The 23,255-nt window shown below is 43.5% G+C and overlaps 1 protein-coding gene across 7 annotated transcripts in view; it reads left to right on the top strand.

Annotated features, from left to right (window-relative positions):
* Nucleotides 1-729: 729 nt before the first annotated feature.
* The window catches only part of LOC110504660 (phospholipid-transporting ATPase IH), a 92,904-nt gene continuing 70,378 nt past the window's right edge, over nucleotides 730-23,255 (top strand). For 6 of the 7 annotated variants that reach the window (XR_016494844.1, XR_016494843.1, XM_036975088.2 and 3 more), the window contains exon 1: nucleotides 743-1,284. Coding sequence is in view for 5 of the 7 variants with exons in the window: in XM_036975088.2 (XP_036830983.2) it covers nucleotides 1,246-1,284 (39 nt within the window). In the remaining 2 variants the exon portion in view is untranslated. Of the gene's footprint in view, nucleotides 1,285-23,255 lie in introns of all 7 variants that reach the window. The other variant, XM_090230320.1, reaches the window with a different exon arrangement.

Here is a 23,255-nt window from a genome sequence, read left to right as displayed (position 1 = left end):
TGACCCACTGGGAATGTGATGAAAGAAATGAAAGCTGAAATAAATCATTCTCTCTACTATTATTCTGACATTTCACATGAAAAACTGAGTTTAAATATATTTTGCTAAGGTGTATGTAAACTTCAGATTTCAACTGCAGTAGTACTTACTTACTTATTGTGTTCTTCATATTATTTTTATTTCTAGTGTTTTTTTTCTAGTATTACATTGTTATTGATTATTTCATTGTTGAGTTTTGAGTTTCAAAAAAGTCATTACACTGTACTTGTGCAGGCGACATTAAACCTTTAAACGTAAAACTATATACACCATGAGAAAGTGTTTGCCCCCTTTCTAATTTTCTCTACTTTTGCATATTTTTGATACTGAATTTTATCAGATCTTCATCCAAAACCTAATATTACATATAGGGAACCTGAGTGAACAAGCTTACAGTATTTCATTTATTTCATAAACTTTTTAATGTTTTTATTTTATTTAACCTTAATTTTACTGGACACGTTAGTTAAAATCAAATTCTGCTACTACTTATTAAAAAGTAATAAGTAGTAGCAAAGTTGCTAATTATGTAAAGTTGTCAATGATGAATCCCCCCAAACATCCACCTTCCTTTCGTTTTTGCTTGAAGGTTACAAACACCAAACGTAACATATAATACTAATTTGAGAAGCTAGATACATTTACTATGTTACGTCTAGCCTATGTTACCAGGCTGTGCATGGCGAGAACAATTTCAATGCGCAGGCGCAGCATAGCATTCTGACGTTGGGAGCAATGCACCTTTCGCATTTTCTCCCTCCAGATCGAAAAGGCAGTAGGACTGGGGGGAAAGACTGATGTGAAATGAGATTTCTAGAAGGACAAGAAGATAAACGCACTCTTGGAAAAAACAACCAATGGAAGAGGTGTAAATAAGCTGTTCAAAAGTCCTTGCAATGATCCGTTTTGCAAACGTTTATTCGTTGTGAAAAGGGACATTCTGGAAACTATGAATCAAGGATAGCAGTACAGTCACATTTAACAGCTGCATGGCTGTCCAAAGCGCAAACATGAAAGGATGACATGGAAATCAGAACAGCCGACTGAAAGACCACTGCTTTCTCACGCTCATATAGATGGAGAGACAGTGCTTGTGAACGATGTATACTGGAAGAGAGATGAACATTAGGTAGCGTCGGTAAATATCCAAGGAAACTGGAAGGAAAGTGGACAGTAAAGAATAGCTGGTGGGTAGCTGTCAAAAGGATGGATTTTAGCGTACTACGGAATCTCATCAGTAGATACGTAAGTAGCGGATCGATAAACGCCAGTATGTTTGCGTTGCATTCCAGTAACATCATCTGCAACTGGCATTCTGTTACATATTTGTTACAATGTAACAATGTTGACTTGTTGAAACAGGGACGTGGGTTTTGTATGTTATTTTTTCCAGTTGTTTGAGTCGGGGGTTTGTTAATGTTTGATGACAAACATGTGATCAAAGGTTTGTCACACCTAAACGGCAGTCCCATTTACGAGCTCTCGCCAGGCTCCGGTAACCATAACATGTCATCCGGTAGCCGTTTTCGAGCTGAATGTCGAATGTGCCAGAAAGGTCCAGACGGATGCATTGGAAGAGTGTGTGGAATAGGAATACAGATCAACTTGGCTGGTCCATTTATTGTGCTTTTGAAGAACAAGCTTTATAGGTTCTTGTTCGTTCATTCCCAGAGGCCAGCAACAACACACCTGATCTAACTGTCTGATCTACTGCACTTTATCTTCAATCAGGTGTGTTGGGGCAGGACAAGACAGAAACGCTGCACGTCATTTCTCTCTCACTCTTTCACTCTTACCACACACACACACACACACACACACACACACACACACACACACACACACACACACACACACACAGTCATTTCTCTCTCACTCTTACCACACACACACACACACACACACACACACACACACACACAGTCATTTCTCTCTCACTCTTACCACACACACACACACACACACACACACACACACACACACACACACACACACACACACACACACACACACACACACACCCACACACACACACACAGTGAGACATGGTAAAGAGTGTAAAAGTATTTCTAATGGCTTATGATTGACATTTATTAGTAAGCGTTATCAAAGAGACCAACTAAAAGGGCGAGAGAAAAATATAGATACCGAAAGAGAAAGAGGCCAACTGAATGCATTCAATTGAAATGCGTCTTCAGCATTTAACCCACCACTTCTGAATCAGAGAGGTGCGGGGGCCTGCCTTAATCGACATTCACGTCATCGGTGCCCGGGGAACAATGGGTTAACTGCCTTTCTAGAGAGAGAGATTACTTGACACATAATCTTTTTTAAAACGAAAAACAGAGCAAACTGGAATGCTTTTTGGCCCTTAACAGAGAGTACACAGTGGCAGAATACCTGAATTATGTGAACCCAAAATGAACAAAAGCTATGTACAGACTCAGTGAGCATAGCCTTGCTATTGAGAAAGGCCACCGTAGGCAGACCTGGCTCTCAAGAGAAGACAGGCTATGTGCACACTGCCCACAAAATGAGGTGGAAATTAAGCTGCACTTCCTAACCTCCTGCCAAATGAATGACCACATTAGAGAGACATATTTCCCTCAGATTACACAGACCCACAAATAATTCTAAAACAAATCCAATTTTGATAAACTCCCATATCTACTGGGTGAAATGCCATAGTGTGCCATCACAGCAGCAATATTTGTGACCTGTTGCCACAATAAAAGGTTAAACCAATGAAGAACAAACACCATTGTTAATACAACCCATATGTGACCGACCGGCTCAATTCGGTCTTATGTAGCAAAATTTGAAATGATGTTTTTTACATTGGATAAAAGTAGAGACTCAGGGCTACAAAAGGGTGTATCATACACTACAGTTGAGGAACAATGGGAAAGTCATTTTGCTTTTAAAGTTAATAAACTTGTAAACTCACTTGAGAAAATGGCCATAGAATATTTTGGTACTACTATTGGAGAGCCCTTCTTTGTCTACACCCATTCAGCATCGTACACACCCTCTTAATTAAGCCTTAGCCCCACCCATCTCCTTAAGGGTTGATCGGAGAGTTCTGTCCTAACAACAGCTTGTGTGCTTGACTGCTAACTTGCTAGCTACTTCCAGACACAAATGACAGAACAGCTCACTGAACATTACTCCCACTAGCAGAACTGGTTAGGCTGTTATGTTATCCAGAGCTTTGTTGACTGCAACTGTGCTGTCAGATTGTCCGTTCGTAAATTCAAAACATGTCGCTCTCGGACTTTTCAGAGCGCATACCGGACTCTCTGGCCAATGAGTAGGGTTGTTCCGAACGTTCTGACCTCACAACGGCAGTCAAGCACTCAAACTAACTGGCTCACGTTGGCTAGCTTGCTAGCTACTTTCAGACACATAATGAGAGAACACCCCACTCTAACCATTTTATCCAGAGCGTTGGTGACTGTAACTGTGTTGCTGGCAACAATTGAATTACACTATTTTGCCGACGTTTACTGACACCGGCCATATTCAACAGTTGTTGGGCGTTCGTAAATTCATCAGTTATTGAGAGCTCTGGCACACTCAGACGTGAGTGCTCTGAAATCTGAGTAGATGGCCAGACTGAATTTACGAGTGCACCCGAAATGGTTACTTGCATAGTGGAGTCTTTTGTTAAGACATGTAGCTAGCTAGCTAGGTAAACAGTGAACCATAATCCCAACTCATGATGTTACCACCCTTCATGAATCTGCAGGTAGCTAACCAACCATGTTCAATGTTAGCTAGCTAACATTGGGCTATAGCTAGCCAAGCAAATGGCTATTTCTGTTTAAATTAGAAATGTGTAATATCTGAAAATGTAGCTATCTTACCCGTATACATAATTAATGGATGGATGCGTCTCCTGTCGGATGCCATGGTTGCCCTTAGTTTGAAGATGTAATCCAGAGACAGGTGTTTTCTCCATCTCCTTAGCTATCATACTCGAATTCCACTGATTTCAAAACTCTGGGTGTGGACAATTGCAACACTTATGCAATTTTAATACACAATACATTGTTTTAACGCGTGGTAGACAGGATTACCTAGACATACTGACCAGGTCAAATAGACAGAAGCGTGCTATATGGCAGACCAATCCAAATTCATCTCTCGGCATGTCCAGCCCACTCATTATCTCAGCCAATCATGGCTAGCCGGAAGGTTGCTGGCTTTTCCTTTTTCTGCTTGAAGAAGCTGGCCTTTGCTTTCCTGACTGACTGCGTGTATTGGTTCATGACTTCCCTGAACAGTTGCATATCGCGGGGACAATTTGATGCTATTGCAGTCCGCCACAGGATGGGATGTTTTTGTGCTGGTCGAGGGCAGTCAGGTCTGGAGTGAAACAAGGGCTATATCTGTTCTTAGTTCTGCATTTTTTGAACGGAGCATGCTTATCTAAGATGGTGAGGAAGTTACTTTTAAAGAATGACCAGGCATCCTCAACTGACGGGATGAGGTCAATATCCTTCCAGGATACCCGGGCCAGGTCAATTAGAAAGGCCTGCTCGTAGAAGTGTTTTAGGGAGCGTTTGACAGTGATGAGGGGTGGTCGTCTGACTGCGACCAGTAGCGGATACAGGCAATGAGGCAGTGATCGCTGAGATCCTGGTTGAAGACAGCGGAGGTGTATTTGGAGGGCCAGTTGGTCAGGATAACATCTATGAGGGTGCCCTTGTTTACAGATTTAGGGTTGTACCTGGTGGGTTCCTTGATGATTTGTGTGAGATTGAGGGCATCTAGATTAGATTGTAGGACTGCCGGAGTGTTAAGCATATCCCAGTTTAGGTCAGCTAACAGAACAAACTCTGAAGCTAGATGGGGGGCGATCAATTCACAAATGGTGTCCAGGGCACAGCTGGGAGCTGAGGGGGGTCGGTAGCAGGCGGCAACAGTGAGAGACTTATTTCTGGAGAGAGTAATTTTTAAAATTAGAAGTTCGAACTGTTTGGGTATGGACCTGGAAAGTATGAAATTACTTTGCAGGCTATCTCTGCAGTAGACTGCAACTCCTCCCCCTTTGGCAGTTCTATATTGACGGAAAATGTTATAGTTGGGTATGGAAATCTCAGAATTTTGGGGTTTACCTCCACATCACCCGCGGAACAGAGGAGGAGTAGTATAAGGGTGCGGCTAAAGGCTATCAAAACTGGTCGCCTAGAGCGTTGGGGACAAAGAATAAAAGGAGCAGATTTCTTGGCATGGTAGAATATATTCAGAGCATAATGCGCAGACAGGGGTATGATATGGTGCGGGTAGAGTGGAGGTAAACCCAGGCACTGGGTGATGATAAGATGATAAGAGAGGTTGTACCTATAGTTCTCTATAGTTCTCTGGACGTGGAATACCATCTTTATTTCAATCTGCCTGCACTGGGAATCTCGCTAATCATTCTGCATGCACTGGGAATCTCTCTAATCAATCTGCCGGCACTGGGAATCTCTCTAATCAATCTGCCTGCACTGGGAATCTCTCTAATCAATCTGCCTGCACTGGGAATCTCTCTAATCAATCTGCCTGCACGAGGAATCAATCTGCCGGCACTGGGAATCTCTCTAATCAATCTGCCTGCACTGGGAATCTCTCTAATCAATCTGCCTGCACTGGGAATCTCTCTAATCAATCTGCCTGCACGGGGAATCAATCTGCCGGCACTGGGAATCTCTCTAATCAAGCTGCCTGCACGGGGAATCAATCTGCCGGCACTGGGAATCTCTCTAATCAATCTGCCTGCACTGGGAATCTCTCTAATCAATCTGCCTGAACTGGGAATCTCTCTAATCAATCTGCCTGCACTGGGAATCTCTCTAATCAATCTGCCTGCACTGGGAATCTCTCTAATTGTCTTTTAGGATGTGTATATCTTTCTCCGTCTGCTTCTCTCGGGTCTCTGAAACCTGTTAGATTGTAGTGATCTACAGAAAGAGGAGGCAACCTTGGTCCTCCTGGAGCTGCTGTGTGTGTTTCTGTGTGTAGATAGGTGCTTGACTGATGCCCTGCTGGGTGTAATGTCAGGGGAAATCAGATTCACTATCGAGAGGAGTAGAGGAGGCCACTCAGATCACATCTCATCCCTCACTCTCCCTCCCTCCCCGCTCATCTCTGTATCACCATGGCAACATGAAGTTGAAGTGGCCATCCACTCTTTCCACTCTCTTGATCTTCTAGGCTACAGGTATGCACTTCCGATTGGTGTTGAAAGGTGGGCTAGAGGTGTTTACTATGTCTTGATGACTTCTTCATGTTGTTCTAGTGTTGTTATGGACTTATGTGCTCAGCTACTGCCACTGCCCAAGGTGCTCCTGGGAATCCTATGTCTTATCAAATGTGTGTGGAGCATCCAGCTGGATGTGTCTCTTAGCAAATTCACACAGACCTCAAAGCAGCATTATGTCACATCATCACATGACTGTGTGTGTGGTGCACTGGAGTAGTGGTGCATGGGTACAATCAATGGGGAAGTCCCCCCCCCCAAAAAAGCCATATTACAATCTATGGGGAAGTCCCCCCCCAAAAAAGCCATATTACAATCTATGCGTTGTGATAATTGCGTTGTTTTCTCTATAACCTGTTAGTTAATATGCCTTGTGACCGTGATATTGAAGGCCTAACGGCAGATCACAGAATAAATTCAACCACACCTTTGTTGTGTCACAAAATAAGATAGCAACCTCTGTCCAGTGAAGTCTACACAGCATACTGCACTGCATGTACTGTATCTGACCTACAGCATGGTCAAGCAAGTTAATATTTTCAGACCACTAAACAACTATTGATTTAGAACCACAGAGAGTTATAGCAAGTCACAAAGAAAACAGGAGCTGCCTCCACTATTCCAGCACCATTTCAACTTCAACATTTCAACATCATCAAATCACCTCTGCTTAGTTTAATACAGCGACAATTAAAAGATACCAAAAAACAATTTAGTCCAATCAACGTAAGTTACAGTGCCTTGCGAAAGTATTCGGCCCCCTTGAACTTTGCGACCTTTTGCCACATTTCAGGCTTCAAACATAAAGATATAAAACTGTATTGTTTTGTGAAGAATCAACAACAAGTGGGACACAATCATGAAGTGGAACGACATTTATTGGATATTTCAAACTTTTTTAACAAATCAAAAACTGAAAAATTGGGCGTGCAAAATTATTCAGCCCCTTTACTTTCAGTGCAGCAAACTCTCTCCAGAAGTTCAGTGAGGATCTCTGAATGATCCAATGTTGACCTAAATGACTAATGATGATAAATACAATCCACCTGTGTGTAATCAAGTCTCCGTATAAATGCACCTGCACTGTGATAGTCTCAGAGGTCCGTTAAAAGCGCAGAGAGCATCATGAAGAACAAGGAACACACCAGGCAGGTCCGAGATACTGTTATGAAGAATTTTAAAGCCAGATTTGGATACAAAAAGATTTCCCATGCTTTAAACATCCCAAGGAGCACTGTGCAAGCGATAATATTGAAATGGAAGGAGTATCAGACCACTGCAAATCTACCAAGACCTGGCCGTCCCTCTAAACTTTCAGCTCATACAAGGAGAAGACTGATCAGAGATGCAGCCAAGAGGCCCATGATCACTCTGGATGAACTGCAGAGATCTACAGCTGAGGTGGGAGACTCTGTCCATAGGACAACAATCAGTCGTATATTGCACAAATCTGGCCTTTATGGAAGAGTGGCAAGAAGAAAGACATTTCTTAAAGATATCCATAAAAAGTGGCGTTTAAAGTTTGCCACAAGCCACCTGGGAGACACACCAAACATGTGGAAGAAGGTGCTCTGGTCAGATGAAACCAAAATGGAACTTTTTGGCAACAATACAAAACGTTATGTTTGGCGTAAAAGCAACACAGCTGAACACACCATCCCCACTGTCAAACATGGTGGTGGCAGCATCATGGTTTGGGCCTGCTTTTCTTCAGCAGGGACAGGGAAGATGGTTAAAATTGATGGGAAGATTGATGGAGCCAAATACAGGACCATTCTGGAAGAATGGAGTCTGCAAAAGACCTGAGACTGGGACGGAGATTTGTCTTCCAACAAGACAATGATCCAAAACATAAAGCAAAATCTACAATGGAATGGTTCAAAAATAAACATATCCAGGTGTTAGAATGGCCAAGTCAAAGTCCAGACCTGAATCCAATCGAGAATCTGTGGAAAGAACTGAAAACTGCTGTTCACAAATGCTCTCCATCCAACCTCACTGAGCTCGAGCTGTTTTGCAAGGAGGAATGGGAAAACATTTCAGTCTCTCGATGTGCAAAACTGATAGAGACATACCTCAAGCGACTTACAGCTGTAATCGCAGCAAAAGGTGGCGCTACAAAGTATTAACTTAAGGGGGCTGAATAATTTTGCTCGCCCAATTTTTCAGTTTTTGATTTGTTAAAAAAGTTTGAAATATCCAATAAATGTCGTTCCACTTCATGATTGTGTCCCACTTGTTGTTGATTCTTCACAAAAAAATACAGTTTTATATCTTTATGTTTGAAGCCTGAAATGTGTCAACAGGTCGCAAAGTTCAAGGGGGCCGAATACTTTCGCAAGGCACTGTAAATATGTGGCTGTCCATGGTTGTGATTTCTGTGTGTGTGCGCGTTCATGAAAGTAGAAAAACATGTTGACTCACCCTACTTGAAAAGAAACGCCAATGCCACCCTCCTCTCTTTCATGTTGACGAAACAGTCTATCACTCTGTCATACAGTACACGCTTTTATTTGTTGTCTTAGGCTACATGGCTAAAATGTTTGCTCTCTAGTCTAACTTCCATTCATGGGCGACGTTAGCTAGTTAACATTAACCTTCTACATCTAGCTATATATTAAACTTCCATCCTCTCAGTTCAGGGGCAGAACAATGTAAGAATTAATGGTTGGATCAGAATCGCTGTTATAATCATAGGCCAGTATGGAGAATTAAGTAAAACCACAAGTCCAAATCCCTATCCCCATCCATGTCTAATATAGGAAAGGGACCATTTTGGCTAGCTGGCTAGCCACCAGACGACAACAACACAACGAGATGCAACAATTCAAGTTTTTCTGTCAATGACGTATGTTCTCAATGAGTTTGATAGGAGTCACTCCAAATCCAAGCTGGCTTCCCTTGACACTTATTTTTTGGTGCGTCAGGATCATTCACAGTTGAGCTCGCTCAGTTTAGCTCAATGCTGATTGGCCCATTTTTTTATTATTTTTTTTATCAAGGGAGGCCAGATGCTCGCTGGCTTCCCTTGCCTTCAATGCTACGGGCGGTATCAATGTCATACTCGTTCGGACTAGAGATTGACCGATTATGATTTTTCAACGCCAATACCGATACCGATTATTGGAGGACCAAACAAAGCCGATACCGATTTATGACTTGAAGTCATAAACAGCGCTGTGCTTGCGAAGAGCTGCTGGCAAAACGCACAAAAGTGCTGTTTGAATGAATGCTTACGAGCCTGCTGCTGCCTACCACCGCTCAGTCAGACAGCTCTATCAAATCATAGACTTAATTATAACATAATAACACACAGAAATACGAGGCTTTGGTCATTAATATGGTCGAATCCGGAAACTATCATTTCGAAAACAATACTTTTATTATTTCAGTGAAATACGGAACCGTTCTATATTTTATCTAACGGGTAAGTCTAAATATTCTTGTTATATTGCACAACCTTCAATGTTACGTCATAATTACGTAAAATTCTGGCAAATTAGTTCGCAATGAGCCAGGCTTCCCAAACTGTTGAATATACCCTGACTCTGCGTGCAATGAACGTAAGAGAAGTGACACAATTTCACCTTGTTAATATTGCCTGCTAACCTGGATTTCTTTTAGCTAAATATGCATGTTTAAAAATATATACTTCTGTGTATTGATTTTAAGAAAGGCATTGGTGTTTATGGTTAGGTACAGTCGTCCAACGATTGTGCTTTTTTCGTAAATGTGCTTTTGTTGCATCGATTATATGCAATGCAGTACACGCTACATAAACTAGTAATATCATCAACCATGTGTAGTTAACTAGTGATTATGATTGATTGATTGTTTTTTGTAAGATAAGTTTAATGCTAGCTAGCAACTTACCTTGGCTTACTGCATTCGCGTAACAGTGCACTCCACTCCTTGTGGAGTGCAACGAGAGGCAGGTGGTTATAGCGTTGGACTAGTCAACTGTAAGGTTGCAAGATTGGATCCCCGAGCTGACAAGGTGAAAATCTGTTGTTCTGCCCCTGATCAAGGCAGTTAACCCACCGTTCCTAGGCCGTCATTGAAAATAAGAATGTGTTCTTAACTGACTTGCCTAGTAAAATAAAGGTATAAGAAAATCAGTGCCCAAAAATACCGATTTCCGATTGTTATGAAAACTTGAAATCGGCCCTAATTAATTGGCCATTCCGATTAATCGGTCGACCTCTAGTTTGGACCAGACTGCATCAGATAGATGGAGTACAAGTAGAGTGACAGAGGGGCACTCTTTCGCTTGCTTTTGTGAGATACATTTAGCCTCTTGCGAATTTAAGGAAAATGATAAAACACAGAGAGACGAAAGTTAAATAATTGTATTTTTTATATTTTTCCTGGTCATTTTTTTGGGGGGGATACCTGTCTTCCCTTGGCATCCATGAAAACACGCCACTGATGCACAGCTTTTTTTGTTGTTAATTTTAACCCTCCCATGCTGGCACCCTAACTCTATCCTGTGAATACCTGAGATAACATGACTTATGAGTGGAAATTCTCTGCGTGTGTGTACGTTCATGCACCTCTCCCTCCAGACTACTAAAGAAGGAAAACAGTAAGAGAATGTATTGCTAATTATGTCTATTTCCAGAACAGCCGTCTCAATTATAGCCTCTTCTTGTTCTTTTCTGTTAAACGACCCCCTACGGTTCCAACCTTATATAACTGGTTTAGGTTTTCAACTGAGCCGGTGGTGGGAATGGATGCTTGACGGTGGTGGGAATGGATGCTTGACGGTGGTGGGACTGGATGCTTGACGGTGGTGGGAATGGATGCTTGACGGTGGTGGGAATGGATGCTTGACGGTGGTGGGAATGGGTGCTTGACGGTTGTGGGAATGGATGCTTGATGGTGGTGGGTATGGATGCTTGACGGTGGTGGGAATGGATGCTTGACGGTGGTGGAATGGATGCTTGACGGTGGTGGGAATGGATGCTTGACGGTGGTGGGAATGGGTGCTTGGCGGTGGTGGGAATGGATGCTTGATGGTGGTGGGAATGGATGCTTGACGTTGGTGGAATGGGTGCTTGACGGTGGTGGGAATGGATGCTTGATGGTGGTGGGAATGGATGCTTGACGGTGGTGGGAATGGATGCTTGACGGTGGTGGAATGGATGCTTGACGGTGGTGGGAATGGATGCTTGACGGTGGTGGGAATGGGTGCTTGACGGTGGTGGGAATGGATGCTTGACGGTGGTGGAATGGATGCTTGACGGTGGTGGGAATGGATGCTTGACGGTGGTGGGAATGGGTGCTTGACGGTGGTGGGAATGGATGTTTGATGGCGGTGGGAATGGATGCTTGACGGTGGTGGGAATGGGTGCTTGACGGTGGTGGGAATGGATGCTTGACGGTGGTGGAATGGATGCTTGACGGTGGTGGGAATGGATGCTTGATGGTGGTGGGAATGGATGCTTGACGGTGGTGGGAATGGATGCTTGACGGTGGTGGGAATGGATGCTTGACGGTGGTGGGAATGGATGCTTGACGGTGGTGGGAATGGATGCTTGACGGTGGTGGGAATGGATGCTTGACGGTGGTGGGAATGGATGCTTGACGGTGGTGGGAATGGATGCTTGACGGGGGTGGGAATGGGTGCTTGACGGTGGTGGGAATGGATGCTTGATGGTGGTGGGAATGGATGCTTGACGGTGGTGGGAATGGATGCTTGACGGTGGTGGGAATGGATGCTTGATGGTGGTGGGAATGGATGCTTGACGGTGGTGGGAATGGATGCTTGACGGTGGTGGAATGGATGCTTGACGGTGGTGGGAATGGATGCTTGACGGTGGTGGGAATGGATGCTTGACGGTGGTGGGAATGGGTGCTTGACGGTGGTGGGAATGGATGCTTGACGGTGGTGGGAATGGGTGCTTGACGGTGGTGGGAATGGATGCTTGATGGTGGTGGGAATGGATGCTTGACGGTGGTGGGAATGGGTGCTTGACGGTGGTGGGAATGGATGCTTGACGGTGGTGGGAATGGATGCTTGACGGTGGTGGGAATGGATGCTTGATGGTGGTGGGAATGGGTGCTTGACAGTGTGTGAAATTTATCGTTTGAGTAGATGTCACTTAGTGTGTGTAATGCTACGTGTCATGGCCTCTTTTAACATGGGTGTTAGTGTGTGTCTAAGTGCATGTTAGTGTGTGTTGTGTTGTGTGTGTGTGTGTAAGTGTCTAAGTACGTGTTAGCGTGTGTGTGTTGTGTGGGTTAGTGTGTGTGTAAGTGTCTAAGTGCGTGTTAGCATGTGCTGTGTGTTGTGTGTGTAAGTGTCTAAATGCGTGTGTTGTGTGTGTGTGTGTGTGTGTGTGTGTGGTGTTGGGTCCACTCCCTCCTGTAGCATGTTGTTTTGTAGGCTGGTAATAATAGAAGTGGTATATTGCCTGCCTGCTGTTGACTGGTGCTGGGCAGAGAGAGACGTGTGTGTGTGTGTGTGTGTGTGTGTGTGTGTGTGTGTGTGTGTGTGTGTGTGTGTGTGTGTGTGTGTGTGTGTGTGTGTGTGTGTGTGTGTGTGTGTGTGTGCGAGGAGGAGTGCTGGAGAGGGGGGGATGCTGTTCACTTTTTGTTTATTGTCTATTTCACTTGCTTTGGCAATGTAAGCATATATTTCCCATGCCAATAAAGCCTCTTCAATTGAATTGAGAGACAGCGGGAGATGGACAGCGGGACACGGACACAGATACACAAATATAGAAGTAAAAGAATGGAATTAACAAATGTATAAATATTAGGACTAGCAATGTCGAAGTGGCATCGACTAAAATACAATAGAATACAGTATATACATATGAAATTTGTAAAACAGTATGTAAACATAATTAAAGTGACTAGTGTTTCATTATTAAAGTGACCAGTGATATCATGTCTACGTACATAGGGCAGCAGCCTCTAAGGTGCACGGTTGAGTAACTGGCTGGTAGCCGGCTAGTGAGTCGAAGAACGAAGAACACTAAGGCAACCTGCCTAAATGACTACCAACCCGTAGCACTCACGTCTATAGCCATGAAGTGCTTTGAAAGGATGGTCATGGCTCACATCAACACCATCATCCCAGAAACCCTAGACACACTCCAATTTGCATAGCGCCACAATAGATCCACAGATGATGAAATCTCTATTGCACTCCACACTGCCCTTTCCCACCTGGACAAAGGGAATACCTATGTGAGAATGCTGTTCATTGACTACAGCTCAGCGTTCAACACCATAGTGCCCTGAAAGCTCATCAATAAGCTAAGGACCCTGGGACTAAACACCTCCCTCTGCAACTGGATCCTGGACTTCCTGACGGGCCGCCCCAAGGTGGTAAGGGTAGGTAACAACACATCCGCCACGCTGATCCTCAACACAGGGGCCCCTCAGGGGTGCGTGCTCAGTCCCCTCCTGTACTCCCTGTTCACTCATGACTGCACGGGTAGGCACGACTACAACACCATCATTAAATTTGCCAATGACACAACAGTGGTAGGCCTGATCACCGACAAGACAGCCTATAGGGAGGAGGTCAGAGACCTGGCTGAGTGGTGCCAGGACAAAAACCTTTCTCTCACTGTCATCAAGACAATGGTGTAGAACCTCAGGTTCTACAGCTGCAGCATTGAGAGCATCCTGACTGGTTGCATCACTGCCTGGTATCCCAACTGCTCAGCCTCTGACCGCAAGGTGCTACAGAGGGTAGTGCGAATGGCCCAGAGAAGCTTCCTGCCATCCAGTACCTCTATACCAGGCGGTGTCGGAGGAAGGCCCTAAAAATTGTCAATGACTCCAGCCACCCTAGTCCTGGACCGTTCTCTCTGCTACCGCACGGCAAGTGGTACCGGAGCAATAAGACTTGGTCCAAGAGGCTTCTAAACAGCTCCTACCCCCAAGCCATAAGACTCCTGAACATCTAGTCAAATGGCTTCCCTGACTATTTGCAAGGCATGCACCCTCTGGAGAGCCCTGCGGTTGCGGGCGGTGCATTTGCCGTACCAGGCGGTGATACAGCCCGACAGGATGCTCTCAATTGTGCATCTGTAAAAGTTTGTGAGGGTCTTAGGGGCCAAGCCAAATTTCTTCAGCCTCCTGAGGCTGTTGTGCCTCTTTCACCACACTGTCTGTGTGGGTGGACTATTTCAGATTGTCAGTGACATGTACGCAGAAAAACTTGAAGCTTTCCACCTTCTACACTGCTGTCCCATTGATGTGGATGGGGCATGCTTCCTCTGCTGTCTCCTGAAGTCCATGATCAACTCCTTCGCTTTGTTGATGTTAAGGGAGAGGTTATTTTCCTGGCACCACTCCACCAGGGCCCTCACCTCCTCCCTTTAGGCTGTCTTGTCATTGTTGGTAATCAGGCCTACTACTGTTGTATCGTCTGCACACTTGATGATTGAATTGTAGGCGTGCATGGCCACGCAGTCATGGGTGAACAGGGAGTACAGAAGGAGGCTGAGCACACACCCTTGTGGGGCCCCTGTGTTGAGGATCAGCGTAGTGGAGGTGTTGTTGCCTACCTTTACCACCTGGGGGCGGCCTGTCAGGAAGTCCAGGACCCAGTTGCACAGGGCGTGGTTTAGATCTAGGGCCCTGAGCTTTATGATGAGCTTGGAGGGTACTATGGTGTTGAAAGCAGAGCTGTAGTCAATAACAACCTTCTTGCATAGGTATTCCTCTTGTTCAGATGGGATAGGGCAGTTTGCAGTGCAATGGCAATTGCATTGTGTGTGGATCTATTGGGGCATTATGGAAATTGAAGTGGGTCTAGGGTTTTAGGTAAGGTGGAGGTGATATGATCCTTAACCAGCCTCTCAAAGCACTTCATGATGACAGAAGTGAGTGCTACGGGGCGATAGTCATTTAGTTCAGATACCTTTTGCTTTCTTGGGTACAGAAACAATGGTGGACATCTTGAAGCAAGCGGGGACAGCAGACTGGGATAGGGAGAGATTGAAGATGTCCGTAAACACTCCAGCCAGCTGGTCTGCGCATGCTCTGAGGACGCGGCTAGGCATGCCGCCTGGGCCGGCAGCCTTGCGAGGTTTAACACGCTAAAATGTATTACTCACGTCGGCCACGGAGAACGAGAGCCCACAGTTTCTGGTTGCGGTCTGCGTCAGTGGCACGTGTTGTCCTCAAAGCAGGCAAAGATATGTTTACCTTGTCCGGGAGCAAGATGTCGGTGTCCGTGACATGGCGGGTTTTCCCTTTGTAATCTGTGATTGTCTGGAGTCCCTGCTACATACGTCTAATGTCTGAGCCGTTGAATTGCAACTCCACTTTGTCTCTGTACTGAAGTTTTGCTTGTTTGATTGCCTTACGGAGGGCAATACTGCACTGTTTGTATTTTTGTATTTTCCTAGTCACCTTGCCATGATTCGCGCTTTCAGTTTTGCGCGAATGCTAACATCTATCCACGGTTTTTGGTTTGGGTAGGTTTTAATAGTCACAGTGGGAACAACATCCGATATACAGTGATGAACTCCATCACGGTGTCTGTGTATACGTGAGTTTTATTCTCAGATGCAACCCGGACAATATCCTATTCTGTGTGATCAAAACAATCTTGAAGCATGGATTCCGATTGGTCAGACCAGCGTTGAATAGACCTTAGCACGGGTACTTCCTGTTTGAGTTTCTGCCTATAGGAAGGGAGGAGCAGAATGTCGTGATCTGATTTGCCGAAGGGAGGGTGGGGGAGGGCCTTGTAGCCATCCCGGAAGGGAGAGTAACAATGGTCAATAGTTTTTGAAGCGAGAGTACTACAGGCAATGTGTTCAGTAGCATATTCCTCAAATTTGCTTTGTTAAAATCACCAGCTACAATAAATGCGGCCTCAGGATATGTGGTTTTCAGTTTGCACAAAGTTCAGTGTCGTTCCTTGAGGGCCATCGTGGTATCGGCTTGAGGGGGAATATACAAGGCTCTAACTATAACCGAAGAGAATTCTCATGCGATGTAATATGGTTGGCATTTGATTGTGAGTTATTCTAGGTTGGGTGAAGAAAAGGACTTGAGTTTTTTTGTACGTTATCATAATCACATCATGAGTAGTTCATCATGAAATATACACCTCTGCCTTTCTTCTTCCCGGAGAGTTCTTTATTGCTCTCTGCGCAATGTACTGAGAACCCAGCTGGCTGTATGGACGGGGACAATATATCCGGAGAGAGCCATGATTCCGTGAAACAGAGTATGTTTCAGTCTCTGATGTCTCTCTGGAAGGAGATCCTCGCCCTGAGCTTGTCTACTTTGTCCATGGACTGAACATTAGCAAATAATATATTCAGAAGCGGAGGATGGTGTGCACGCCTCCTGAGTCGGACTAGAATTCCAATCCGAATGCCTCTTCTCTGCCGGCGGTGTCTTGGAGCAACCTCTGGGATAAGTGCCTTGTAAGAACAAAGAATCCAAATTGGGAAAGTTGTATTTCTGGTCAGAATATGTGGTGAGTTACCACCGCTCTGATATCCAACATTTATTTCCGGCTGAATGTTATAACACAACAACATTCTTGGCTAATAATGTAAGAATCAACACACACAAAAAACATACTGCTAAGTTGTTAGGAGCTAGAAGAAGAGCTGCCATGTCAGTCAGCACCATCTTCAAAAAGGTCTATATTGATGTTATGTCCTGCATGGTGTTTATATTGCAGGTCTACATTGATGTTATGACCTGCATGGTGTTTATATAGCAGGTCTACATTGATGTTATGACCTGCTTGGTGTTTATATAGCAGGTCTACATTGATGTTATGTCCTGCATGCTGTTTATATAGCAGGTCTACATTGATGTTATGTCAGGCATGGTGTTTATATAGCAGGTCTATATTGATGTTATGTCATGCCTGGTGTTTCTAGCAGGTCTACATTGATGTTATGTCAGGCATGGTGTTTATATAGCAGGTCTACATTGATGTTATGTCAGGCATGGTGTTTATATAGCAGGTCTATATTGATGTTATGACCTGCATGGTGTTTATATAGCAGGTCTACATTGATATTATGTCCTGCATGGTGTTTATATAGCAGGTCTATATTGATGTAATGTCCTGCATGGTGTTTATATAGCAGGTCTACATTGATGTAATGACCTGCATGGTGTTTATATAGCAGGTCTACATTGATGTAATGACCTGCATGGTGTTTATATAGCAGGTCTATATTGATGTTATGTCCTGCATGGTGTTTATATAACAGGTCTACATTGATGTAATGTCCTGCATGGTGTTTATATAGCAGGTCTATATTGATGTAATGTCCTGCATGGTGTTTATATAGCAGGTCTATATTGATGTAATGTCCTGCATGGTGTTTATATAGCAGGTCTATATTGATGTAATGACCTGCATGGTGTTTATATAGCAGGTCTACATTGATGTAATGTCCTGCATGGTGTTTATATAGCAGGTCTACATTGATGTAATGACCTGCATGCTGTTTATATAGGTCTACATTGATGTAATGACCTGCATGGTGTTTATATAGCAGGTCTACATTGATGTAATGTCCTGCATGGTGTTTATATAGCAGGTCTACATTGATGTAATGACCTGCATGCTGTTTATATAGGTCTACATTGATGTAATGACCTGCATGGTGTTTATATAGCAGGTCTACATTGATGTTATGTCATGCCTGGTGTTTATATAGCAGGTCTACATTGATGTAATGACCTGCATGGTGTTTATATAGCAGGTCTATATTGATGTAATGTCCTGCATGGTGTTTATATAGCAGGTCTACATTGATGTAATGTCCTGCATGGTGTTTATATAGCAGGTCTACATTGATGTAATGACCTGCATGGTGTTTATATAGCAGGTCTACATTGATGTAATGTCCTGCATGGTGTTTATATAGCAGGTCTACATTGATGTAATGTCCTGCATGGTGTTTATATAGCAGGTCTACATTGATGTAATGACCTGCATGGTGTTTATATAGCAGGTCTACATTGATGTTATGACCTGCATGGTGTTTATATAGCAGGTCTACATTGATGTAATGACCTGCATGGTGTTTATATAGCAGGTCTATATTGATGTAATGTCCTGCATGGTGTTTATATAGCAGGTCTACATTGATGTAATGACCTGCATGGTGTTTATATAGCAGGTCTACATTGATGTAATGACCTGCATGGTGTTTATATAGCAGGTCTATATTGATGTAATGACCTGCATGCTGTTTATATAGCAGGTCTACATTGATATTATGTCCTGCATGGTGTTTATATAGCAGGTCTATATTGATGTAATGTCCTGCATGGTGTTTATATAGCAGGTCTATATTGATGTAATGACCTGCATGGTGTTTATATAGCAGGTCTATATTGATGTAATGACCTGCATGCTGTTTATATAGCAGGTCTACATTGATATTATGTCAGGCATGGTGTTTATATAGCAGGTCTATATTGATGTAATGTCCTGCATGGTGTTTATATAGCAGGTCTACATTGATGTAATGACCTGCATGGTGTTTATATAGCAGGTCTATATTGATGTAATGACCTGCATGCTGTTTATATAGCAGGTCTACATTGATGTAATGTCCTGCATGGTGTTTATATAGCAGGTCTATATTGATGTTATGTCCTGCATGGTGTTTATATAGCAGGTCTACATTGATGTAATGTCCTGCATGCTGTTTATATAGCAGGTCTATATTGATGTAATGTCCTGCATGCTGTTTATATAGCAGGTCTACATTGATGTAATGTCCTGCATGGTGTTTATATAGCAGGTCTACATTGATGTTATGACCTGCTTGGTGTTTATATAGCAGGTCTACATTGATATTATGACCTGCATGGTGTTTATATAGCAGGTCTACATTGATGTAATGACCTGCATGGTGTTTATATAGCAGGTCTATATTGATGTAATGACCTGCATGGTGTTTATATAGCAGGTCTACATTGATGTAATGACCTGCATGGTGTTTATATAGCAGGTCTATATTGATGTAATGTCCTGCATGGTGTTTATATAGCAGGTCTACATTGATGTAATGACCTGCATGGTGTTTATATAGCAGGTCTACATTGATGTAATGACCTGCATGGTGTTTATATAGCAGGTCTACATTGATGTAATGACCTGCATGGTGTTTATATAGCAGGTCTACATTGATGTAATGACCTGCATGGTGTTTATATAGCAGGTCTACATTGATGTAATGTCCTGCATGGTGTTTATATAGCAGGTCTATATTGATGTAATGTCCTGCATGGTGTTTATATAGCAGGTCTATATTGATGTAATGTCCTGCATGGTGTTTATATAGCAGGTCTACATTGATGTAATGACCTGCATGGTGTTTATATAGCAGGTCTACATTGATGTAATGTCCTGCATGGTGTTTATATAGCAGGTCTATATTGATGTAATGTCCTGCATGGTGTTTATATAGCAGGTCTACATTGATGTAATGTCCTGCATGGTGTTTATATAGCAGGTCTATATTGATGTAATGACCTGCATGGTGTTTATATAGCAGGTCTACATTGATGTAATGACCTGCATGGTGTTTATATAGCAGGTCTATATTGATGTAATGACCTGCATGGTGTTTATATAGCAGGTCTATATTGATGTAATGACCTGCATGGTGTTTATATAGCAGGTCTATATTGATGTAATGACCTGCATGGTGTTTATATAGCAGGTCTACATTGATGTAATGACCTGCATGGTGTTTATATAGCAGGTCTACATTGATGTAATGACCTGCATGGTGTTTATATAGCAGGTCTACATTGATGTAATGACCTGCATGGTGTTTATATAGCAGGTCTACATTGATGTAATGTCCTGCATGGTGTTTATATAGCAGGTCTACATTGATGTTATGACCTGCATGGTGTTTATATAGCAGGTCTATATTGATGTTATGTCATGCCTGGTGTTTCTAGCAGGTCTACATTGATGTTATGTGCTGTTTCCTGTCATCGTGGAAACAGATCTGTCTGTCTGGACAGACGTCTACCCAATCTCTCATTCTCCCCCCTCCTGTCATAGAAGTAGACCTGTTTTACATATAAAGTCAATATCAGGTCCTATTGTACTACTACTGTACTACTACTGCTACTACTACTGTACTACTACTGCTACTACTACTGTACTACTACTGCTACTACTACTGCTACTACTACTGTACTACTACTGTACTACTACTGTACTACTACTGCTACTACTACTGTACTACTACTGTACTACTACTGTACTACTACTGTACTACTACTGCTACTACTACTGTACTACTACTGCTACTACTACTACACTCGTTCTTTGAAGACACAGCTTTTGTCTCTCCTCTCCTTTTTGGTGGCTCCCTGCTGTGTTGCCATGACGATTAATGACAGATCAGTGGAAGACAACGTGAGTGTGGTGCAGAGATTGTAACTGTGGCTGTATCGCTGCTCAGAGACAGACACACAGACACAGATAGACAGACACACAGACACAGATAGACAGACACACAGACACAGATAGACAGACACACAGACACAGATAGACAGACGTGTTTCTCCCAGTCATATACACAGTAGAAGAGTTCAACCACATTTTTAGATGGACACGATGTTGCTGTCTTTGAGCATTTCATTTGCTATTCTCTGTCTGTCAATCATTGTCTTATTCTAAAACCTATTCTAAATCCTGATTGCATATAAATATGCGTATAAACGTGTGTGCGTGCGTGCGTGCGTGCGCATGTGTGTGTGTGTGTGCGTGCCATAACACTAGTGTGTAATGAAAGTACTATATTAAGGTGAGGCTCATAGCAGAACAGGAGATATTTAATCTGGTAGTTAATGAGGGGTACCATCTTAACAATGTCTGTGGCAATTCAGTGCAGCGTGGGGTAGCACTGAGATAGCAGAAGAGGTCTCTGACACAATAAGGGGGGTTAATGGTGAGTGGAGAGGACCTTAATTACACGATAACAGCTGTGGTGGATGGAAGCCCTACTGGGAGCGCGGTGGCGTGGGATAGAGGAGGTGATTGGAGAAGTGGGGTGGGGAGGTGGAATAGGAAGGAGGGAGTTGGAGGCTGAAAGCTCCTGTTGACGCTGATCTATGTCCTGTTTTGTGTTTTCCCCTTTAATAATTAAGGTAAGGATTTAAGGAAGGGAGTTGTTCCACCTAAAAAAAGAACAAGAAAGAGGATTTTGACACCCACCATGTCAGATTGTTCTGAAATCGTTTCTGTAGCTACATAAGATTAGCATTACTGAAACAGTATTTTGCTGAAATATAATTTGATCTCTGGGAAATTAATGCCCATTTTTTTATTTATATGATTCATATAGTCTTCAATAAATATAAATACATATAAACAATAAAAATATATATAAAGAAACGTCCTCTCACTGTCAACTGTGTTTATTTTCAGCAAACTTAACGTGTAAATATTTGTATGAACATAAGATTCAACAACTGAGACATAAACGGAACAAGTTCTGCAGACATGTGACTAACAGAAATTGAATAATGTGTCCCAGAACAAAGGGGGGGGGGGGGGGGGGTAAAAATCAAAAGTAACAGTCAGTATCTGGTGTGGCCACCAGCTGCATTAAGTACTGCAGTGCATCTCCTCCTCGTGGACTGCACCAGATTTGCCAGTTCTTGCTGTGAGATGTTATCCCACTTTTCCACCAAGGCACCTGCCATGTCCAGCGAAGAGCCCGGACATTTTTGGGGGGAATGGCCCTATCCCTCACCCTCCAATCCAACAGGTCCCAGACGTGCTCAATGGGACTGAGATCTGGGCTCTTCGCTGGCCATGGCAGAGCACTGACAATTCTGTCTTGCAGGAAATCACGCACAGAACGAGCAGTATGGCTGGTGGCATTGTCGTGCTGGAGGGTCATGTCAGGATGAGCCTGCAGGAAGGGTACCACATGAGGGAGAAGGATGTCTTCCCTGTAACGCACAGCATTGAGATTGCCTGCTATGACAACAAGCTCAGTCCGATGATGCTGTGACACACCGCCCCAGACCATGACGGACCCTCCACTTCCAAATCGGTCCGCTCCAGAACACAGGCCTCGGTGTAACGCTCATTCCTGTACCTGTCCCGCAGGTGTGATGTTCGGATGTACCGATCCTGTACAGGTGTTGTTACACGTGGTCTGCCACTGCGAGGACGATCAGCTGTCCGTCCTGTCTCCCTGTAGCACTGTCTTAGGCATCTCACAGTACGGACTTTGCAATTTATTGCCCTGGCCACATCAGCAGTCCTCATGCCTCCTTGCAGCATGCCTAAGGCACGTTCACACAGATGATCAGGGACCCTGGGCATCTTTCTTTGTGTTTTTCAGTCAGTAGAAAGGCCGCTTTAGTGTCCTAAGTTTTCATAACTGTGACCTTAATTGCCTTCCGTCTGTAAGCTGTTAGTGTCTTAACGACCGTTCCACAGGTGCATGTTCATTAATTGTTTATGGTTCATTGAACAAGCATGGGAAACAGTGTTGAAACCCTTTACAATGAAGATCTGTGAAGTTATTTGGATTTTTACGAATGATCTTTGAAAGACAGGGTCCTGAAAAAGGGACGTTTCTTTTTTTGCTGAGTTTAGTACCGAACATCTGATTTGGACCATAATTCTTCCTAACAATGAGTAAGAAATGAGGAATCCAATACAATGATTACTAGCTGCCCACGGATCTCCCCCCACACCCCACACCTCCATTCCCATCCCTTTCCTTCCTCTCCAATCCCTTCCCTGTCAGTTCTGTAAATGTGTGTGAGAGAAAGAAAGCTTTACAGGCTGCAGCTGTCTGATCAGTAATCCGTTCTGATCCCTATCAAACCGTCACGTCCTACCCTTTTTCTGCTGATGAGAAGAGACCTACGGACAGAGACAGTGTGGCAACATATTGTTTTCATGTGTTTTATTAATAACTAAAGAGGTCTGTCTCTATATAAAGATGGTGTTACATCATCGCTA

This window comes from Oncorhynchus mykiss, chromosome 3 (genome assembly GCF_057628025.1).
Source record: "Oncorhynchus mykiss isolate SJ-2025 chromosome 3, ASM5762802v1, whole genome shotgun sequence".
Classification (NCBI taxonomy): domain Eukaryota; kingdom Metazoa; phylum Chordata; class Actinopteri; order Salmoniformes; family Salmonidae; genus Oncorhynchus; species Oncorhynchus mykiss.
The sequence above is the reverse complement of the archived record's forward strand: the minus strand, read 5'-3'. Positions and strand labels throughout refer to the sequence as shown.